Here is a 19065-nt window from a genome sequence, read left to right as displayed (position 1 = left end):
TGTCAGCCAATGATCTATTTGATATGTTTTATTCGTGATTCTGGTTCTTAATTCCCAGTCCGTCGTGCTGCATTACTAGTTACTTACAGGTAACTGTTTGACTGGTCCACATTAGGACAGGGGTATACTCTTAGATTTGGGCTGTGGTGCTTACCACGCCGTATGCCCGAGCCACTAAGTGGACATATGCATGACGCACTATAATTACTTCATCTATTTTCACTGTTACTACTGTCTGGTTCTAATTTATTTTATTAATTATTATTATTAAAGGATTTTAAGACAACCATATTGCAATACACATTGGACCAGTACTTTGCTTCTTACTGCACATTCACAGATGATTAAGGTACTACTCCCTTTCCAGACATAGAGAGCATTTTTAGGGACTTATCCAAACGACAGTGTCTTTGCTACATCTGGTGTTTTTTTCTTCCATTGTTCTGAGAGTTTTCCAGCGCTGTGCCAACTTGATCAATGAAACTCTGGTCCTGGGCAAAATCAGCGTATGCCTTCTCCAGCTTACTTGACAAGATTAACCTGTCACTCTCCAACTGATCCTTTTCTTTCTTCTGCAGTACACACTTAGCAATTGCTGTGGACAGACACTTTTGTAGTGCAGCCTTGGCCTCTTGCTCTTTATCAAGTCGTCCTTAGAAGCAATCAATCTCATTCCATGCAGATTGAAGTGCCTGAGTTAAGGCATCTTTACCTTGGTTAAAGGCATCCTTTTTCTTTTCCATTACCCCGGAACGATTCTGTGAGTTGCCTTAGGCTGCAGCATATCTCTGTTCCCTTCTAATACAGGCTTTCCTGAGTTTAAAGGGTCATCCTTAATTCCTTCTGCAGTTTCCACTATAATTGAACAGCCTCCCTTCTTTTTCTTTCCCTTGAGAAACTCTGAAGAATCTGTGGTACTGTGTTTACATTTATTGCTCAAGACTGTTTTCAAAGTAGGAGCCATAGTTTCAGACATTGGGAAACCAAACTTCCCAAGAAAACCAGTAAATAGGAAAAGTGTCTTTAAAGCAGAAGCATAGGAATGAACAACAGATATAGACATAAACAGGGAGACAAAACGATTGGAGAGCTGACTTTTAGAATTGCTACCTTAGCATAAGTGTTAGAAATATAATAATTGCAAGGGAACCATAGACAGAGAAACTTGCAGTTACAATGAAACTTTAGAATCAGGCATAGGAATATCACAGATTGTGAGTAACTAAAGACAAAGGAACTTGCAGGTAGATCTGAAACTTTTATAATCAAGCATAGAAATATCACAGATTGCAGGAAAATCACAGCGTACAGCAAAAACAAAAAACAATGGGAGCACTTTTGTCTTTTGGAAATAGACCCTGAGAACCAGCATTGGTATACCCAAGAAAGAAATCTAAAGCACATCTGTTTTTAGAAATGCAAGTCTAATAATCTGCAGTGGCCCAACCAAAAATGCAGAGAGAGACAAGCCTTGTCTAGGGAATAAAAGTCTGAGAGTCTGAAATGGTGACACCCGGTACTACAGAAAAATGCAAGTTTTTTTTTCTTCTATATATATATAAGGGAATTTTTCTCAGGGAGAAAAGGCACAATAAATCCTGCAGAACACATGGTCGCAAAAAAACAAACCTTCAAGATCCCAAACGGGGTTTTCCAAAAACCAAAACAAAAAGTACTTATCTTCCTCCAATACAAGCGGATGGGGTCTGTTGAAGCAAGAAGGCAGAGAATCTGTTCCGGTGAGGTCCAAAGATGGCCTTTGTTTTCAGTCACGAGGGAGACTCCAGGAGCAGGTAGGACCTCGGTGACCAAAACAGCAGGGAAGGCAGGGATTGTTGGTCTCACGGGCTGAGTTCGGTGGCAGGCGGCAAGCAGGATCGTCATGGTCCAGGCAGGGGTCGGTGGCAGGCGGTAAGCAAGGATCGTCGGGCTCCAGGCAGGGGTCGGCAGCAGGCAAGCAGGAACTTAGACTAGGGACGCACAAGCAGGAAACAAATGGGGACAAGACAGAACACTAGCAAGGGCCTTTAATATGAATCAGGACTCTACAAGGAACAGAAGCATGGGCATAAGGAGTCAGGACACAAAAACAAAGGCAAGGGAGGAACAGGAAACTATAAGGACAGAGGACAGGAGCACCAAGAGGAGACAAACAGACAGAGGAACCCCAGAGCAGACAGAAACAGCAGCACACCCCGTGGACAGACAAGGAACAGAAGGGGAGAAGGAGAACTAGGAAGACTGACAGATGTGTTATAATAACAACTTTATTTCACATAGCGCTTTTCTCCCATTGGGACTCAAAGCGCTTCACAATTACAGTATAGCACGCAGTACACAGCATATAGGATTTTTTTACAGATACAGTCCCTTCCCAGATGAGATTACTGTTACGCCGGTGCTGCCGGCAGACCAGACCCGTCCCCTGTGCTGAGGTGGGACGTAGGGATACACGCACCCGCAGCAAAGGGAGCGCGTCCGGAGTGTGGTGTTAGTGTTGCCAGGCCAGATATAGTAAGGAAGACAATACTTGCCGGTACCGGTAGTAGAGGAAGAGTAGTTATTGCCGTTGCCAAGATCAGGGATTGGAGAGTTGCGGATGGTCAAAGGTATAAGCCGTGTTACAGGGATGCCAGAAGTCACGAAGTCCAAGTAGAGCCGAAGTCGAGAGCCAGAGGGGGTAGTCGTCCAATCCGCGTCAATACCTGAGGAGTCACTGAGAGACTATGTCGAGCGACGAGTGATGGGAAGCACAGGCATAATAAAGCTGGGCAGGCCAATGGAAAAAGGGGGCAGGCCTGGAGGACTGCAAGGAGTCGTCCCTGATGGGAGGGAGGGGTTACAGCCCAGCTGAGTGTAGTCATTGATTTGCATGGAACTGTGTGATGCTTGGGGGCGACGCCTCACTGCAGGAGCAGTGGTTAAAAGTGCTCTGTTAGGCGTGTGCTCTGTAAGCTGGGAATGCATGCACATAACGTCTGGGGCTGGCGTGCATGTAGGTGTGCGTGCAGGAGGGCGTGGGCGCGCCCGGCGCTGAGCAGAGGAATCGCCGAGGGGAGTGATCCCGCGACGGCGGCAGGGGCGAGGAGCCGTGGAGGCCGGTGAGGCAGGATTGTTTTGTGTGTCCAGGGGCTCCCTGCGGAGAGGGAGTGCTTTGTGTGGGAAGCGAGGAGAACGCCGATTCCTGACAATTACAATCTATGTTTTTGGTGCCTGAGGCACAGGGAGATAAAGTGACTTGCCCAAGGTCACAAAGAGCTGACACCGGGAATTGAACCAGGTTCCCCTCATTCCAACTTGGTGTCATTGTTTATGCCACCAGTATTTGCTGGCTGCTTGTGCACATGCGTGATCAGCACTTGCCAACAGCGCATGCATGATCGGCGGTTGCCGGATCGGAGCTTGCCAATCGATCGCGTATGCACAACCGGCAAGTGCCGGCTGTTCATGTGCAATCGGCAATCAAGTGCCGGTCGCGCATGCACAGTAGGCAAGTGCTGAACCCAAATGCAATACAAATTTTTTGCCCGGGAGCCCATACATGCATTGCTACGCCACTGTGTGTGTGTGTGTGTGTACATTATATATTATATGTATGCAACCATTTTATCCCATCCTCCCCTAAGTGAGATGGGGGTACTTTCCTTCTGGGTTGCCACAAGCGGTCTGGGTGCTGTAACCTGCTGGCAATAGGACGGCTGAGGGCTCCGTGGTGGTGTGGGGAGAACCAGGACAGTGACAGGAGGGGGATAGATTACCTTTGTTTCTCCAGATGGTGCAGTGCCTCCAGCCAGTAAGGATCCTCTGGGGTCTCCAGAGGATGGACCCCCACTGACACTCCTTCATGCAGATACAGGAAGCCACACAGCAATATCTTTCTGTATTTTATTTAGCAGACTCCATGATAAAGAAGCAGTAGCAGCATATCTCTCATGCAGCAATCATCATTCCTGCTCTCCTGCTTTCTGGGCCTAAGCTGTAGAATATCTCCTCCCTCCCCCTGATAGCATGGGGAAGGGAGAGACAGTTTCTTCATCTGTTGTCTCCTCTCTTTCTCAGCTCACTCTCTACACTAACTGAACACTAACTGAACACTAACTGAACACTAACTGAACACTAACTGAACACTAACTGAACACTAACTGAACCCTAACTGAACACTAACTGAACACTAACTGAACACTAACTGAACACTAACTGAACACTAACTGATAATTTAGGAGGCATGTCCCAATTTGAACATCTCAGGGGAGCGTCTCTAACTCTGACTCATTACAAGCCAAAGCCAGATACAGATTGGCCCACACACAGCATGGGGCGTTCCAACCAATATCCACCCTTGAGATTGACAACCTCAGAGTTTCAAGGCCCGCCCTCGAATATTGCTACAACATTCAAGGCTGAAGTACACATACAGGCCTAAAACTGGATTTAACCTTTCCACTGCCTGCACTAACAGGACTGAGAGAGGAAAGGTCCAGAAGCAGAAGTAACTGCCGGGAGGCCATGTTACATGTATAATGTATATATAATGTATATGTAATAGGTGCACAATTCATCAAAGTCTTCTGACTGCAAAACTGGGCTAACAACTGGACCACATGTTTCAAAGCAACAAGATTTTTTCTTCACAAAATGTGCGTTAGGAGATTCTGGGGGTCATTTATCAAAATCTCACAGGTACACAATCAGAGCAAAACACTACATCAGATCTGGAAAACTAAATTTAATTCACTTCAATGGGAATGATTTAAAAAAAAAAATCTGGTGCAGTTTTCTTGCCCTTAGGCCTTGGCCACAGTGCAGCAGACGGTGGGAGCGATGTCACTCGCGCCGAAAACAAACCAATGCATGCCCATGCGTATGTGCATAGCGCGCGCGTGCACGTGAGCGGCAAGGCGACCAATGCGTGGTAAAACAAACAAGTTTGTTATTGCCGCGCGACACTCGAGACACGTGAGCGGTCCGCCCAATGAGGGCGAACCAGCTCTGGGTGACGTCATAGAGCCGGGTGACGTCATAGAGCCATCAATCTGATTGGCCAGAGGCTGAGGACCAATCAGATTCACCGCAGCTAGTACCAATCTTTCGATTTTATATATTAAGATCAAGTCAAAAACTGAGCCACTGATTGAGCCACCTGTGCTGAAGCAGGGATATCCTGAAAACCTGACCTGTTGGGGGGGCCTTGAGGACTGGAGTTGAGAACCCCTGCATTAAGCATTGTCATTTGGCGGAAGTGCCCCAAATTAAAAATCAAACAATTTTACAGAAATATTTAAAAGTCACGATAGTTACAGTCGGTCAATATGTAATTATTATTGGAATGCGGTAATCATGGTGCAGTTAATTAAAGTCATCTCTTGGCAGATGGAAGTATAGTTACACTGTCATGTTTTTAATGATTGGTACTTCTTCAGAGGGGCCTCTGTATTCCAGTAGGAGGGACTGCAAAACCATAAAAACCTAGGCCAGTGTTTTTCAACAGGGGTTTCCCAGGCATCCCTAAAAAGTTCCCTGCAATTTTCAGGTCATTTGAGAATTGTACCAAATGCAGAATAATTTAAAATGCATCTGATTTCAGACGCGCTATTAGAGAGGGTTGGGGTCCCTTACAATGCATCTGATCTCAGAAACGCTATTAGAGAGGGTTGGGGCTCCTTACAATGCATCTGATCTCAGACGAACTATTAGAGAGGGTTGGGGTTCCTTACAATGCATCTGATCTCAGGCGCGCTATTAGAGAGGGTTGGGGTTCCTTACAATGCATCTGATCTCATGCGTGCTATTAGAGAGGGTTGGGGTTCCTTACAATGCATCTGATCTCAGGCGCGCTATTAGAGAGGGTTGGGGTTCTGCAGAATTTCCCAATATAATTATAGTGTTCCTTAAACAATTTTTTTTTTTAAACCACTGACCTAGCCATATGAATATATGTGCTGGGTTGTATGTCTGCTTCACCTGAGTTCTCGTATTGCCTACATGTGTTAGAAGCCAACCCTGGAATACTTAATCAAGTGGACAGAAATAAATGCCCAAAGTGCTACAGTGTAGCATACAATGATTCTGTGCACATTTACTTAGTACAGTACCGTTCAAATGCCATTCATCTCCAAAACGCACATTTACAGAAGACTGATGAATGATGTATTTATATGTAAAAATATTCCTTGTCACTTGTGGTGTGAAGTAGACACCACATACACATGCTAATTAGATCAAAATTACCATTTATTAGTGAACATAGTGACTGTATCCTGTAACTACAAAGAAAGCAAAAAAGAATACTGTACCTTGAATGTATAGTTTCTAATCCTAAGGCACACCCTCATTGTTTCTTTGTATCATCCCTCCGGTTTATTCTTAGTTGCATTTCCAAACCTTCTCTGTTTAAACGCCCTATCCTAATACTGTCCAGGCAAAAAATATTTGCATTTTTACAAGTATTTTGGCACTCCAATCAGCTATTTAGGGCAGTAGTGAAAATCAGAACTTTCTTAAAAGCCTACTTCCAAAAGATTTGCTCCTTCGCGCTAGGTGGTGCTAGAGGTACATGTGGAAAATCAATTGCACCCATCATTGGGAAGACAGCTATTTCCCCTTATAAGTGCTCCGTGAAAACAATGTGGAAATGTCTATGAAATTCCATCAACTGCAAACATGTAATTTTGAAAAGACCCAGAGGCCAGATAATGCATGGAGCATAGCACTTTCACAAAGCCAGTCGTGTAATTTTTGCTAAAGGTTCCAGTACTATACTGAAGCTCTGATAAAAGCTGCTGTAGCCATGCTATCTGTGACGGTTTGCTTCCCTCCTGGCAGTAAGCCCTGGTACAATCAGGTTGCCAGTAGTTGATATGGTATTTTCACCCTCCTTGGTAATTGAGTGACAGCAGGAGGCGTGACATCAGGCCTGGGCATGACCAATCATGAGTCAGACCTGGTGCCCTCCTCCTGGCTGTACTTAAGGGCAAGTACCGCCCAAATTTAGGAGTGCCTTTCTCCACTTAAAAAGGGGAGGTCACACATTGGAGAGGCTGAGTATTGGGCCTTCTCCAGTCCTCTTCCCTCCGGAGGAGAGTGAGTGTGGACCATACATGCTAGGGAGGTGGGGAAGAGCTAGGACGGCTGCGAGTGCCCTTGGCCTGTAGTGACGGTCCAGGGACCATCCTTCTGTGGTAGCTGAGATGTGCTGCATCGGGCAGAAGTTTGCCCTGTTACTGTGCTGTACAGAAGAGATAATAAACCGTTCCTGTTGTTATACCTCCTGCCTGGTGCGTGTCCTTACTGGGGGGAGAGGTAATAGTTCTACCGTGGGAGATCACCTTCAGTTCCTGGAGCCTATGACAGATAAAGGCACTGCACTGCTAAAGAGATATGTAGGGTATGAACCCCAGAAGCCTAGTCCTGTGTCCCCACTACCACCTGCTATAAAGATATGGACACGACGTCAGTTTTATGGATTGGTAGTGTATTTAGATTTTGCCTATGATTGCTTTATGGAGAGATCAACAATATTGTATTACAGGCATACCCCGGTTTAAGGACACTCACTTTAAGTACACTCGCGAGTAAGTACATATCACTCAATAGGCAAACGGCAGCTCACGCATGCGCCTGTCAGCACGTCCTTAACAGCAATACCAGTTCCCTACCTGTACCGAAGCTGTACGCAAGTGGGGAGACTATAGAGCCTGTTACAAATGCCTTATTTACATCAGTTAAGCACGTATATGACGATTGCAGTTCAGTACATGCATCGATAAGTGGAAAAAAGGTAGTGCTTCACTTTAAGTACATTTTCGCTTTACATACATGCTCCGGTCCCATTGCGTACGTTAATGCGGGGTATGCCTGTATTTATCATGTCCCCTACTTAATTTCACATATGCAATTCATTTCTTGCCATGCGTTGTCTTCCCATATCACAGTCAATCATGATAAATTAGGCTGTGCGAGAAGAACAAGTGGATACAAATATTTAACCCTTGATAATAGTATGGGTTTTAAATATAAACTAAAAGCAAACTGTATGTTATTTGCGCTTATTTGTAATGCGCCTGCATATTTTGCAGCGCGATACAATGGGGGTACAGAGATTTGACAGTGACATAAACAGAGTTACATACAAGTACATATAAGAACAAACATAAACAAACTGATGGCAGGGGTCGAGGAGTGGGGCTCTTCCTCTCCTCAATGCTGCTACTGAACCCGTACTATTCCTCCCTCTCTTTCCTTTCTTTGAGACTCACACTGACCAGCTTTTTTCTCTTCTCCATCTATTGCCCACCTACCTCTACTTATCCCATTTTGTCTTTCTCTTTCACTTTGAATCCTTGCTCTCCTTCTTTCTCTGCTCAGACTCGCCTTCTTTTCTTCTTGGAGAGTTCAACTGCCATATTGGGTTCCTGCTTTCTCTCTCTAACCTCTTCTTTTGGCCTTCACAATGGACTGCAGCAGCACTCACAAGGTCGGCCACTACCTAGACCTGGTTTTCACAAAACTTTTCTCTCTGATTTCTCCATTTCACCTTTTTCTCTCTCAAACCATCATCTCATTTGATCTCTCTCACTTCTCCTCTTCTCCACCTCCATCTATCCCTTGTTTCTGCAGAGACCTGCGCTCTACTAATCTACCGGATCTTGATTCCACTTTGCGCCCTTCCCTCTCTTCTCTATGCTTCACTACACACTCTGACAACCTGGTCATGAACTACAACTCTGCTCTATACTTCCTCTCTAGATCTACATGCATCTCTTTTTCTCTGCTGTTCTCGCCCTTTTAACCCTAGACCCTGGCTAAATTCCCACACGCGCATGCTGCGTTCCTGCACTCGTTCCTCTGAACGCCTCTGGAGGAAATCTCACACATTCGCAGATTTCCTTCACTACAAATTTCTCCTATCCCAACTCTGCCCTCTCCCAGGCTAAACAAACCTACTTTTCTTCACTAATCAATGCTCACAAGTCTAACCCAGGCTGCCTCTTCTCTGTCTTTGACTCTCTGCTCAGACTACCGTCTGTTACCTGTTTTTCTTCCTCCATTTCACCTCAGGACTTTGCTGATTATTTCAAAACAAAAGGTGGATTCCATTCATCAAGACATCCCCTATTTATCCTCTTCATATTCTACACCTCTTCCCACAGTAACTATCCTGCTGCCTTCTTTGAATCTTTTTCCGCGGTCACAGCAGAGAATGTTTCGCTGCTGATCTCCTCTTCTACCTCTACCACTTGCCCTGTCAACCCCATTCCCTCCCACTTCTTGCTCCTACTCTAATCCCTACACTCACTCCCATTTTTAACTCTTCCATTCTCGGGTACCTTTCCTTCCTCCTTCAAATATGCAACAGTTATTCCATTACTCAAAAACAGCAAGCTTGACCCTACCTGTTCCTCCAATTATTGGCCGGTCTCCCTCCTGCCTTTTGCTTCTAAACTCCTTGAACACCTTGTATTCATTCACTTACTCCATTTTCTCACCTACTAATCTCTCCTAGATCCTCAACAACCTGGCTTCCGCACACTGCTCACTCCAACGAAACAGCCCTCACTAAAATAACTAAGGACCTCGATGCTGCCAAAGACAAAGGTCATTACACTGCTCATAATGCTCGACCTCTCTGCAGCCTTTGATGCTGTCGACCATACTCTTCTCCGTCACATTTTCCATACTCTTAGTATCTGCAAAAGAGCTCTAATCTGGATTTCCTCTCATGTCTCCCATGTACTTTAAGTATCTCGCTTGCGAAAGCCTCCTTCTCCTCTGTCGACCTCTCTGTGTGGGTACCCCAGGGGTCTGTCCTTGGACCTCTCCTCTTTTCTCTTTACATACAATCTCTCTAGGTGACTGTAAGGGATGTGTGCAGAGGTATTTAATGGAGATCGATTAGGGTGAAATTAAATCCTGGCTTTATTGCGCCTGTTCCTTTAACAAGACAAAACATACAAAAAAACTAAATAAAGGCCTACTCCACTTTGGAGAAATAACTAAACCTTTACTTCAGCCCTATCTAAATGGGTGGGGTAGCTAAGCTGATTACCACCCCAAACAATATATATATACACATACACACACAACAGTCCTTCAAGAAAGTCTCTTATCTGTTTCTGTAGCTGTAGGGGACGGCCACTCTGTTCTCCCGAGTCAGCAGCATCCTTGTGTGCTATGGATCTCTGTGTCTTGTCCCTTTGTCTGTCAGCATACAGTCCTGTGTGCATCAAGACATCATCTTTTCCTCAGGTCAGCCCAGTTGTGGGCTAAGGAAATCTCTACAGTCCTTCTTCTCCTTATGTCAGCCCACATGTGAGCTAAGGAATCTCTCTCCTGTTTCTCACATCAGGCTTTTCTAAAAGTCCTAATCAGACACGTGGAGTCTGGTTGATTGCCTGTGTGCAAGTAACCAGCACACTGCTGGATTTTAAAGGCAGTTTCTCTCAAACAGTAATAAGTCCCTGTTACAGTGACCTTCTCATATCTCTTGGGTTCAAATATCCCCTCTATGCTGATGACACACACATTTACTTTTCAACCCCTGACCTTACACCTGCTGTACAGACCAATGTCTCTGAATGGCTCTCCGTCAACTCAAATTTAACATGTCAAAGACGGATCTCCTCATACTGCCTCCCAAGCCTTGCCCTACTTCCCCCTTCTACATTAATGTTGGTAACACCATCATACACCCAGTATCACAAGCATGCTGGGTTAACCTTCTACGGTCCCGCCTTTCTCCCTCTCACCTGTCTCCCCTTCAATCTATCAATCTATAATCACTTTACTCTCTCCTACTGTAAATCTGTCTCAGCGTCTCTCCAGCTGAAATCACTCTCCTGGCTTCCTATCAACTCCTGTATATCACACACATAAAATTCTCCTCCCCACTTTTATACACTCTTCTGCCCCTCCTAACATCTCAGCCCAAACTTCTTGCTATACAACGAACAGACTCTTGAGAGGTTACAATCTAGAGGGAATGAGGGACAATGTTGAAACAAAAAGGTGAAGTGGCTGCTCATAGTGGGATGGAGTGTGCCATCAGGATGGAGTTTGTGGTCCAGCCTGACAGCTAACAGTATTTCAAACAATATGCAATACAAAGTTGTAGTAACCACTGGTAGTGCAAGTTGTGAGATACTCAAAGATATCAGTAATACACCAACCTTCATCATATAGTGTATGTAGGTCAGACACGGAATTCAGATGGTGAATAACTCTGCACACTTTATCATGTATGGCCATGACTTGACTCTTAAACCAGTCTTACACCAAAAAAACAGACCCCAGAAGGGGGTATCAAATATTGGATAATTAAATGTAATTATTGATTTACTGACGATAGGAGTGTTAAATTCTTTTGCTTTTACCAGATGGGTGACAAGTATTTATAAAGAAGCAGGAAAGACACCATCTGCTAGCAGGCACATTTTGTTGCTTGGATAAAAGAAAACCATTTAACACCTTCATTGCCCAACTTGCCAGAGAAGAAAATTGGTTAAATAATACCCTGTAACGATTGTCCTATGTGTGCATACAAATGTTAAGGAGGCCAATAGGGCTTTTTGATACCGTGTACGTACATTTAACAAAAAGAGAGGGAGAGAGAGAAGCGGAGTGAATACATTACATTTACCAGCCTTACAACGGTTTGCAGGGTTCAGTTCAGCCTCCTACTTTGAGATTGTGCTGGTCACATACCCTTTTACCCTCTGCCTTAACTGGAACCGGGGTATTGATAAGGGGTTGTTAATCCTGATCAATGTTTAAGGCCGTGTCATACAGACTTGCATTTTACATACATATTATTATACTTATAGCCAGTGGTTGACAAATCACCAAAAAATCTACTCGCCACACAAAAAAATCTACTCGCCACCTAGTACCAAACGTGTGCTGCTTGGGCCAATATTTACTCGCCCGGGGGTTAAATCCACTCGCCCGGGGCGAGCAAATATACAGTATAGGTTTGTCGAACACTGCTTATAGCTCCCATTCAGTGTTATTTAAACTGTGAAATAACAACCAATATTTTCTAATGGTTTTTAACAAATTATAAAACAGCCGGTTTCCCCCCGTGACTGGCTTTGCATTCTCTTTACTCTTTCGCTTTTCTTCTTCCTGGCTGTGCACGAGCACGATATGCCACTGCATCACCCCACTATTTTGTTGTCGGAATCCTGTGTTCCCATCCAGCAGTTGCTAAGCAACAAAATACTAATGTCTGTTTCCATGATCCATAGCGTGGCCTCTCTTAGTATGCAGGAAATCGTGCAATCGAAATTGATAATGTGACTATTTTTAACCAACCAGGAACCCTCCAGGTTTCATTGTTTGCCGCCTCTAGTTGTCTTGTATTTCAAGCAGCGAGGGCTCGGCGCTGCACATCCACCGATGCTGCTGAACTAGTAACACCAAGGAAAATGGTTGTTTTAACTACCCTGAGATCACCTTGCATTACTGAGAATGCCAGAGTACACCAGCCTTTAGAATGGAGCGTGGAGGAAGATACTCTTGGCATCATCAGGTAAAAGGGGTTTTACTTTTATTTTAAGGTTTCATTTTATTTCATTACTAGTATCATACGTAAAACATTTTTTTTTTAAATAATATTTTATTATTTTGTTTCTCTTCTCAAAGTGGATCACATATCAAGTTAACATTAACGGGTGCATTTTTTTATTTTATTTATTTATGGCAAATCTTTCTTTTAATTTTTTTTTAATGTATTTATGGTACATCTTTTTTATTTTTTTATTATTATTACTGAATAATAGGATTAATCTCCATGGCACAGATCTTGTGTTACAGATGTTAGCATCTCACAGTGGTATTTCTGCAAAGACCATGTCATTGCCCCGAAAGCTTGCTTGCCTCCGGAGTGTGAGTTGACTGTTAGGAAGAGCCTACATGACATTTGGGGTTAGGCTCTAGGAGAAGGAGGGACTGTCATAGGGTCACAGTGTATTTGCAGTGACGTTGTAACCAGATTTTAGACCCATTTTTTTGCAAGGTGCAGGGATTGTTTAATAATATTTCAATTGCCCAAAAGTATAAAAAGTTTGAAAGCACACGAAGCTCAGCACCTATTTGTCCCTTTGGGTAGATGGGTATTAGACATTCCGTGTTCTTTTGTAGATTTAGTTTACCATTTCACGATATGTTCTCATGCCATCAGAATAGAGCAGCTTCCTATCCATGCTGGCATTATTATTTAGTATAGCACACAGTCTTCTTTAAACTAGTAGATCGTGATATCTTGGCTTGGTCCCAATGTTTGGTTCATTGGGATATTTCATCCAATCTCACAGCACCCATTGTCCTGCTTTAATCAATCACTGGTTTTAAAACAATTCTTTTTTCTTATTCAGGCCAAACCTAATTATTACAGAATTCATTTCACGATATACAAATAGTACTTAGTAGAGGACAGCAGTGCTGCAATTAAAACCATGTTTTTGATATCATCCCGAACATAATGCAATACTCATGTCACGTCAAAATTATCTTCCAATATCACAATGAGCATGAGTTTTTGATGATTGTGCTCTCTTATTAAATGCTGGCTTTTATTTAACACAGGGTGATAAAGTTCCATGCAAAAAAAAGTAGTGGCTCCATCTCTGGTTTTAAGAAATTCTACACATTTGGGCAAAACGCTTTGGATCTCATTTAAAAAAGGTTTATACTATAGTTATGCTCTAGAAACAAAACTGGAGAGATAGACTTTCCAAAATAAAGCCATTTCTATAAGAAGAACATTCAACTTAACTTCGGTGATCGGACAAGAACCGGTGTGTTTTGCCAACTAAGTATTAATATTTTGTAATATCAAGTATAGCGTCAGATAATGATTATAAGATCACGATGCGGTTGTATCAAAAAACTGACAAATTGGGTAGATACTTATAATACTTATATTATACTATCATCATACTGATCACTACAGCAAAGCATGGATACTATTGTGAGGGATAATACTGCTCATCAACTTGCATTCACGGAAGAATTCTTAAACAGTCTAACTCAAAGCCGTTATCATGCTCCTTAGAAACCTAATGCCATTGAGAGGACGATGTAATCATACAAGACTTGCTGTTACTCAAATACAAACACACATAGTCAAAGCAAAAGTGATCAGTGCAGCAAACTCAGGCACAGCACTTAGTCCAAGAATCCCACTCATTCCATCAGACTCAAATTCACCATTCAGTTGCAAACGAAAACTATTTCCCATACAATTGGCCTTTTCAATGACAATCAATCAATAAGCCACAAGGTCAAACTTTTGATTTTTAGTCATGGACAATTATATATTGCTCTATCAAGGGTCAGATCATTTGATTCACTTAGTGTAGTGTCGGAAAAGAACCCAGCAATTGACAATTGTGTCTCTAGAGCAGGGGAGCACAATCTTTTTTTCCTTGCGCCCCCCCCCTCCCGGTTGTCCTCCTCTCTGTGGGCCCCCCACCCTCCTTACCGTGGTTCCTGGCGTCTGGGCATCATGACGTCACATGACCCTGCGGCGTCATTTGCCGCTGCATTGCCATGGCGACGCGTCTCCAGATGCCGGCTGAACCACGGTAAGTAAGGTTTACAGACGCCTTCGCCGCTTCCCCGGCATTTAATTTAAGTGCCTTCGGAAAGCGGGTGGGGCCTCTGTAAATGCGGCGCCCCCCCGCAGTTAAGCTGCAGTTTGCACACCCCTGCTCTGGAGTAATCTTTGATTAAAAAATTTAAAGTTAAAAAAAATAAAATAAATGTGTGAATGTTTAATATCTTTAAGATCTGGTAGATTTGCGTATGTTATGTCGGGTACAGCCAGTTTGTATATAACCCACTTCCCAGCCAGAAGTTATAGCCATTGTTTTATTTATATATACATACTGTACATATAACACCCACTTCACTGCCAGAGGGGCTTTGAACTCATTGTTCAGCATTATGCTGCAGTGCTCTCTGAGATAGTAGAGGTCTCATGGTTGTTGCATTTATTGGCTCAACAAGCCTACTCAGTGTTTTCTGTACTCTAACCTTCATCCAACAATGCTGCATGAAGCACAGTCAGAATAAAAAAACACTTACCCAAGAGATACATTAGAATAGTTCTCCTGTTAAATGGGAGGTCACAGATAATTAAATAAACCAATAACCTGGTTGTGATGTCTTTAAATGTCAGAGCGGGTTATCATGTTAAAGGGTACAACAATTTGGACCATCAAACATAACATTGAGATGTTCACATTTATTAATCTCTGAGTAACAAGAACTACGTATAAACAACGATTGCCAAGTATGTCCCTAATGCATGCAACAGGTATCATTTGCACCATTTACTTAATGAATATTTGGTTAAATGTCATGTTTAAAGTATCTTCATTTTCACGCTCAGTGATTAGGTCACAAGTTTATAGGCTGTCCTGAATAATTAGTTACTCTAAGTGTGAACACAAACAATAGGTGTCTTGGGGTTTCTTTCCCCAGCTTTGCAGTTATTTTGAATTGCATACCTTTTGTATAGCACCTTTTCAAGAGACCTAGAGTGGTTACTATAACTATAGATATCATTAGCTGAAGCAGTGGCCAAAGAGACCTCTATACATGACAGGTACTACAGTTAAATGCAAGAGAATATAACCATTTCAAAGGATGTTGAATGGTATACTTATGCTATAAAACAAATGTATCAGATGCCCCATAAATGGATCGTTTACAAGTTATAATTTATTTTGTGCTGTAGTCTTTATTAACTCCTTGGTGTTTTGATTTTTTCATCTTTACTGTAACCGAGAAATAAGATGTACAAAAGCCATGCCATTTAGGGCAACTACTAGAACATTCGCAAGCCGCACATGGCAGATACACACTATACGTGCTAAGTTTCAGGAGAAGGGTGCTGACAAGGAAGTTTTATTGAAACCCAGTGATAAAAAAAAAAAAAGAATCAGTATTCTTGTAGATGTAGTAAATAAGCATTGTTCTAAATAATAAAACAATAGAAAAGAGGTTTCAATACAGGAGCTGAGATCTTTAAAAAGCAGAGCAGTATAAAGGCTTCTTTACAAAATATTTCAAATATATATTTTTTTAATAAAAAAGACAGTGACTGGGAGAACCATCAAACTAAATGCGATTCTGTCCCTTAATAATAACATTATTTACATAGTGCTTTTCTCGTAATTGAACTAAATTTGCCTGCAGAATACTACCACCTTCTGTTGTGGCTGTTGTTGGGGATAAGTAGTTAAATGCTAGTTGTACTGTATTACATCGCTTATACCTTCAGTTAGGTAGCCACCCAGTTTGCCCTTCAGAGAATAAAACACAATAGAATCGCAATTGTGTCCACAAGATGGCGCAGTTACAGGAGAAATATTAAAGACGGATCCCTCCTGGCCAGGAAGGTTAGCAGCTTAGGCTGGGGACATGGTGCCGCAGACCGTGCGAACGCTGAGCAATCAGACTGCCTTAAGGCAGTGATCGCGTCCATGCGGCTTGCGAGTGGAAGCGGGAGGGGACGCGCGTTGCGCAAGAAATCAGTTGAAACTGATTTCTTGGCGCGACAGGTCGGTCACGTGAGCGGTTCGCCCAATGAGGGCGAACCAGCTCTGTGACGCCCCCAGGCACGCCCCCCACCATGGCCAGGGAAAGCACCTGCTTCACGCGGGTCACTTCCCAGGCTCCGCATGCCTCCGTGCGGGAGAAGGCACCATGGCCCTAGCCTTAGGCTGCGTCCCCGCTGGCGTTGACCGCGCTCATGCTTGAGAGCGGTGACGTCACCAACTCTCCAAACATAAGCATCGGGTGTCCTGTCTATTTTGCAAGCGCGCGTGTTGGGGCATGTTGAGTGCGTTTCAAACTCTCTTTTTTTTGTCTCCCCAAGCGCCAAGCTTGGGAGAGCGTTTGTGCCCGTACGCCACCTGAACGGGGACGTCAACATAAGGATTAAAAGAAGTAAAACCGGCAAGCACCGCGTGCTCAGCGCTAGCGTGGACTCTGCCTTAGGCCTCGGCCATGTTTACCGCTTGCTGGCGGAAGCGCGCTGAGGTGCGCTCCCGCTCAGCACTGAGCCCCTACAGCTGCAATTAGAGCGGCTTAAGTAGGGGCTCGCCTACACTACACTTCCGCAAGCGCACGGAAGCGCAGGTCTTAGGGAATTTTAAAATTCCCCTGCTTGCCGGCGCGACAGGCCGGTCACGTGAGCGGTTCGCCCAATGAGGGCAAACCAGCTCTGTGACGCCACTGGCCCACCCCCGGCCCGCCCCAGCCCGCCCCCAGCCCGCTCCCTGACGGCGCGCCGGGCAAGCAACCGCAAGGACAGGGAAAGCACCCGCTTTACCTGAGCTTCAGCGCACCTCATCACGCCAGCGGTAAGCGTGTCCGAGGCTTTAGGCATCAGACACAGTTCAGGCGTGCGGCGGACGGAGCGCAATGTCGCCTGAGCGATCTGTGAGCTCTGATGGGGAAGCGTGGCCATTATGTCACCAGGCTGGTTCGTCCTCATTGGCTCAAATGCTCACGTGATGCGGCCGTTGCGCGAAAATACAAATGTATTCCTCTTGAAAATCCTGCCGCACCGTCGCGCTTGTGTGCGCATTGCACACAGTATGATTGTGCTACGAGCGTGGTCGCATGCACTATGGCCACAGCCTTAGGCCGAGCTACAGTCCGTGCGTTTGTGCTTTGCGCGGGCGGCAAAAACAAATTGCAGACTCCCAATGAGGCCGCTCTTACTGCTCGCGCGCAAACGACGGAGTGTGATGGCGAGACCGCGTTTTCAAAAAGACAAGATTTTTTTGTCTTTTGGCGCGGCGACCGAGCAATGGGCACATCATGGCGGCGGTTCAGCTAATGAGGGCGAACCAGCCGCGTGATGTCAGGGCCGCGCCCCGCCATGCTCCCCCCTCCCCTCCCCATCGTCTGAACATCGCTAGGAAGGAGAGTTTACAGATCGCTTGTGCTAGGGCCGCACTGCACGCCACGCGCACGCTCACACAAGCAAGCAGACCCTATAATCCTGGCATTAGATTGTGATTCAGAGACACAGAAGTGTAGGTTAAAATAAGCAGCGTAAACTGTTGATAACATCTTTGGTGATAAGATAATAATCAGTAGCCAAAGGGCTATAACACAATGCACCGCTACTTTTTTCCTTCCTATATACCTAGATAATCACTTCTTATACGTATTATTATTATTTTTACAGAGGGAGATTTAAGACAGGCACCATCTCTAGGTTCTTCATAAAAAAATGGCACCTTTAAAAAAAAAAAAAGTATTCTAAAAATATTGACATACTTTCTTTTAGCAAGCACGCAAGCACGCACGCACGCACGCAAGCACGCAAGCACATCTTTTATAATGCCGCTTAAACCTACAGCTAATGGTGAAATCTCATATACCGTGTCTCCACTCGTTTTATTGTTTTAACAAATATCTTTAGACGCTTCTCCTATTTAGTAGCGAGTGAAATCCCTGCTCTACATCAACATCTGAACCCGAAATCGTAACGCCAAGGGGGTTAGTTAACTGGGTTCATTCTACACGTGGTTTCACTCCACATGTAAGCGAATAATTGGCGTCACTTCAGTAAAACCAACCCAGACTCCTGCTGTCGAGTCATTAAATGAAAGAGGAAATGCCAGAATAGAAAAAAAAAGTGACACATGGTCATTATTCCTTTCTATATATCATTTTGAGATAGCAGAATAAAATAATAATCCATTTATGCAGGGCTGCTGGAAGTATACTGTGCAGAAGAGGCTCACTCAGTACTTGGGCTATTATGGGAAATGTAGGATGTCTTGTGAGCCATGTTACGAGTCCAGCAGCTCTGTCAGGACTGGCTCGCACATAGGATACCCAGGAAGTCAGCCATGGATAGACATTGCAAGTCAACTGAGTACTTTGCCAGTTGAAAAAGCACATAGCAAAGAAGGAGCTCAGCATCTCTATGTTAAAATAAAACGGGTGCTAAATCACCCCCACACATATAGTTGTCCGGTGGTGTCTCCAAAAATACTGGACACAATGGTGAAAGGTGCGACGTGTTCGTCACATACACAC

The 19065-nt window shown here is 44.2% G+C and overlaps 1 protein-coding gene across 2 annotated transcripts in view; it reads left to right on the top strand.

Annotated features, from left to right (window-relative positions):
• The first annotated feature begins 12394 nt into the window (after positions 1 to 12394).
• Positions 12395 to 19065, top strand: part of HUNK (hormonally up-regulated Neu-associated kinase) — an 83576-nt gene continuing 76905 nt past the window's right edge. For both annotated transcript variants that reach the window (XM_075593896.1, XM_075593894.1), the window contains exon 1: positions 12395 to 12526. In XM_075593896.1, coding sequence (XP_075450011.1) covers positions 12423 to 12526 — 104 coding nt within the window. In that variant the 5' untranslated portion in view covers positions 12395 to 12422. The remainder of the gene's footprint in view (positions 12527 to 19065) is intronic.

This window comes from Ascaphus truei, chromosome 3 (genome assembly GCF_040206685.1).
Source record: "Ascaphus truei isolate aAscTru1 chromosome 3, aAscTru1.hap1, whole genome shotgun sequence".
NCBI classification, from domain to species: Eukaryota; Metazoa; Chordata; class Amphibia; order Anura; family Ascaphidae; genus Ascaphus; species Ascaphus truei.
This window is presented reverse-complemented; position numbering and strand designations above follow the sequence as displayed.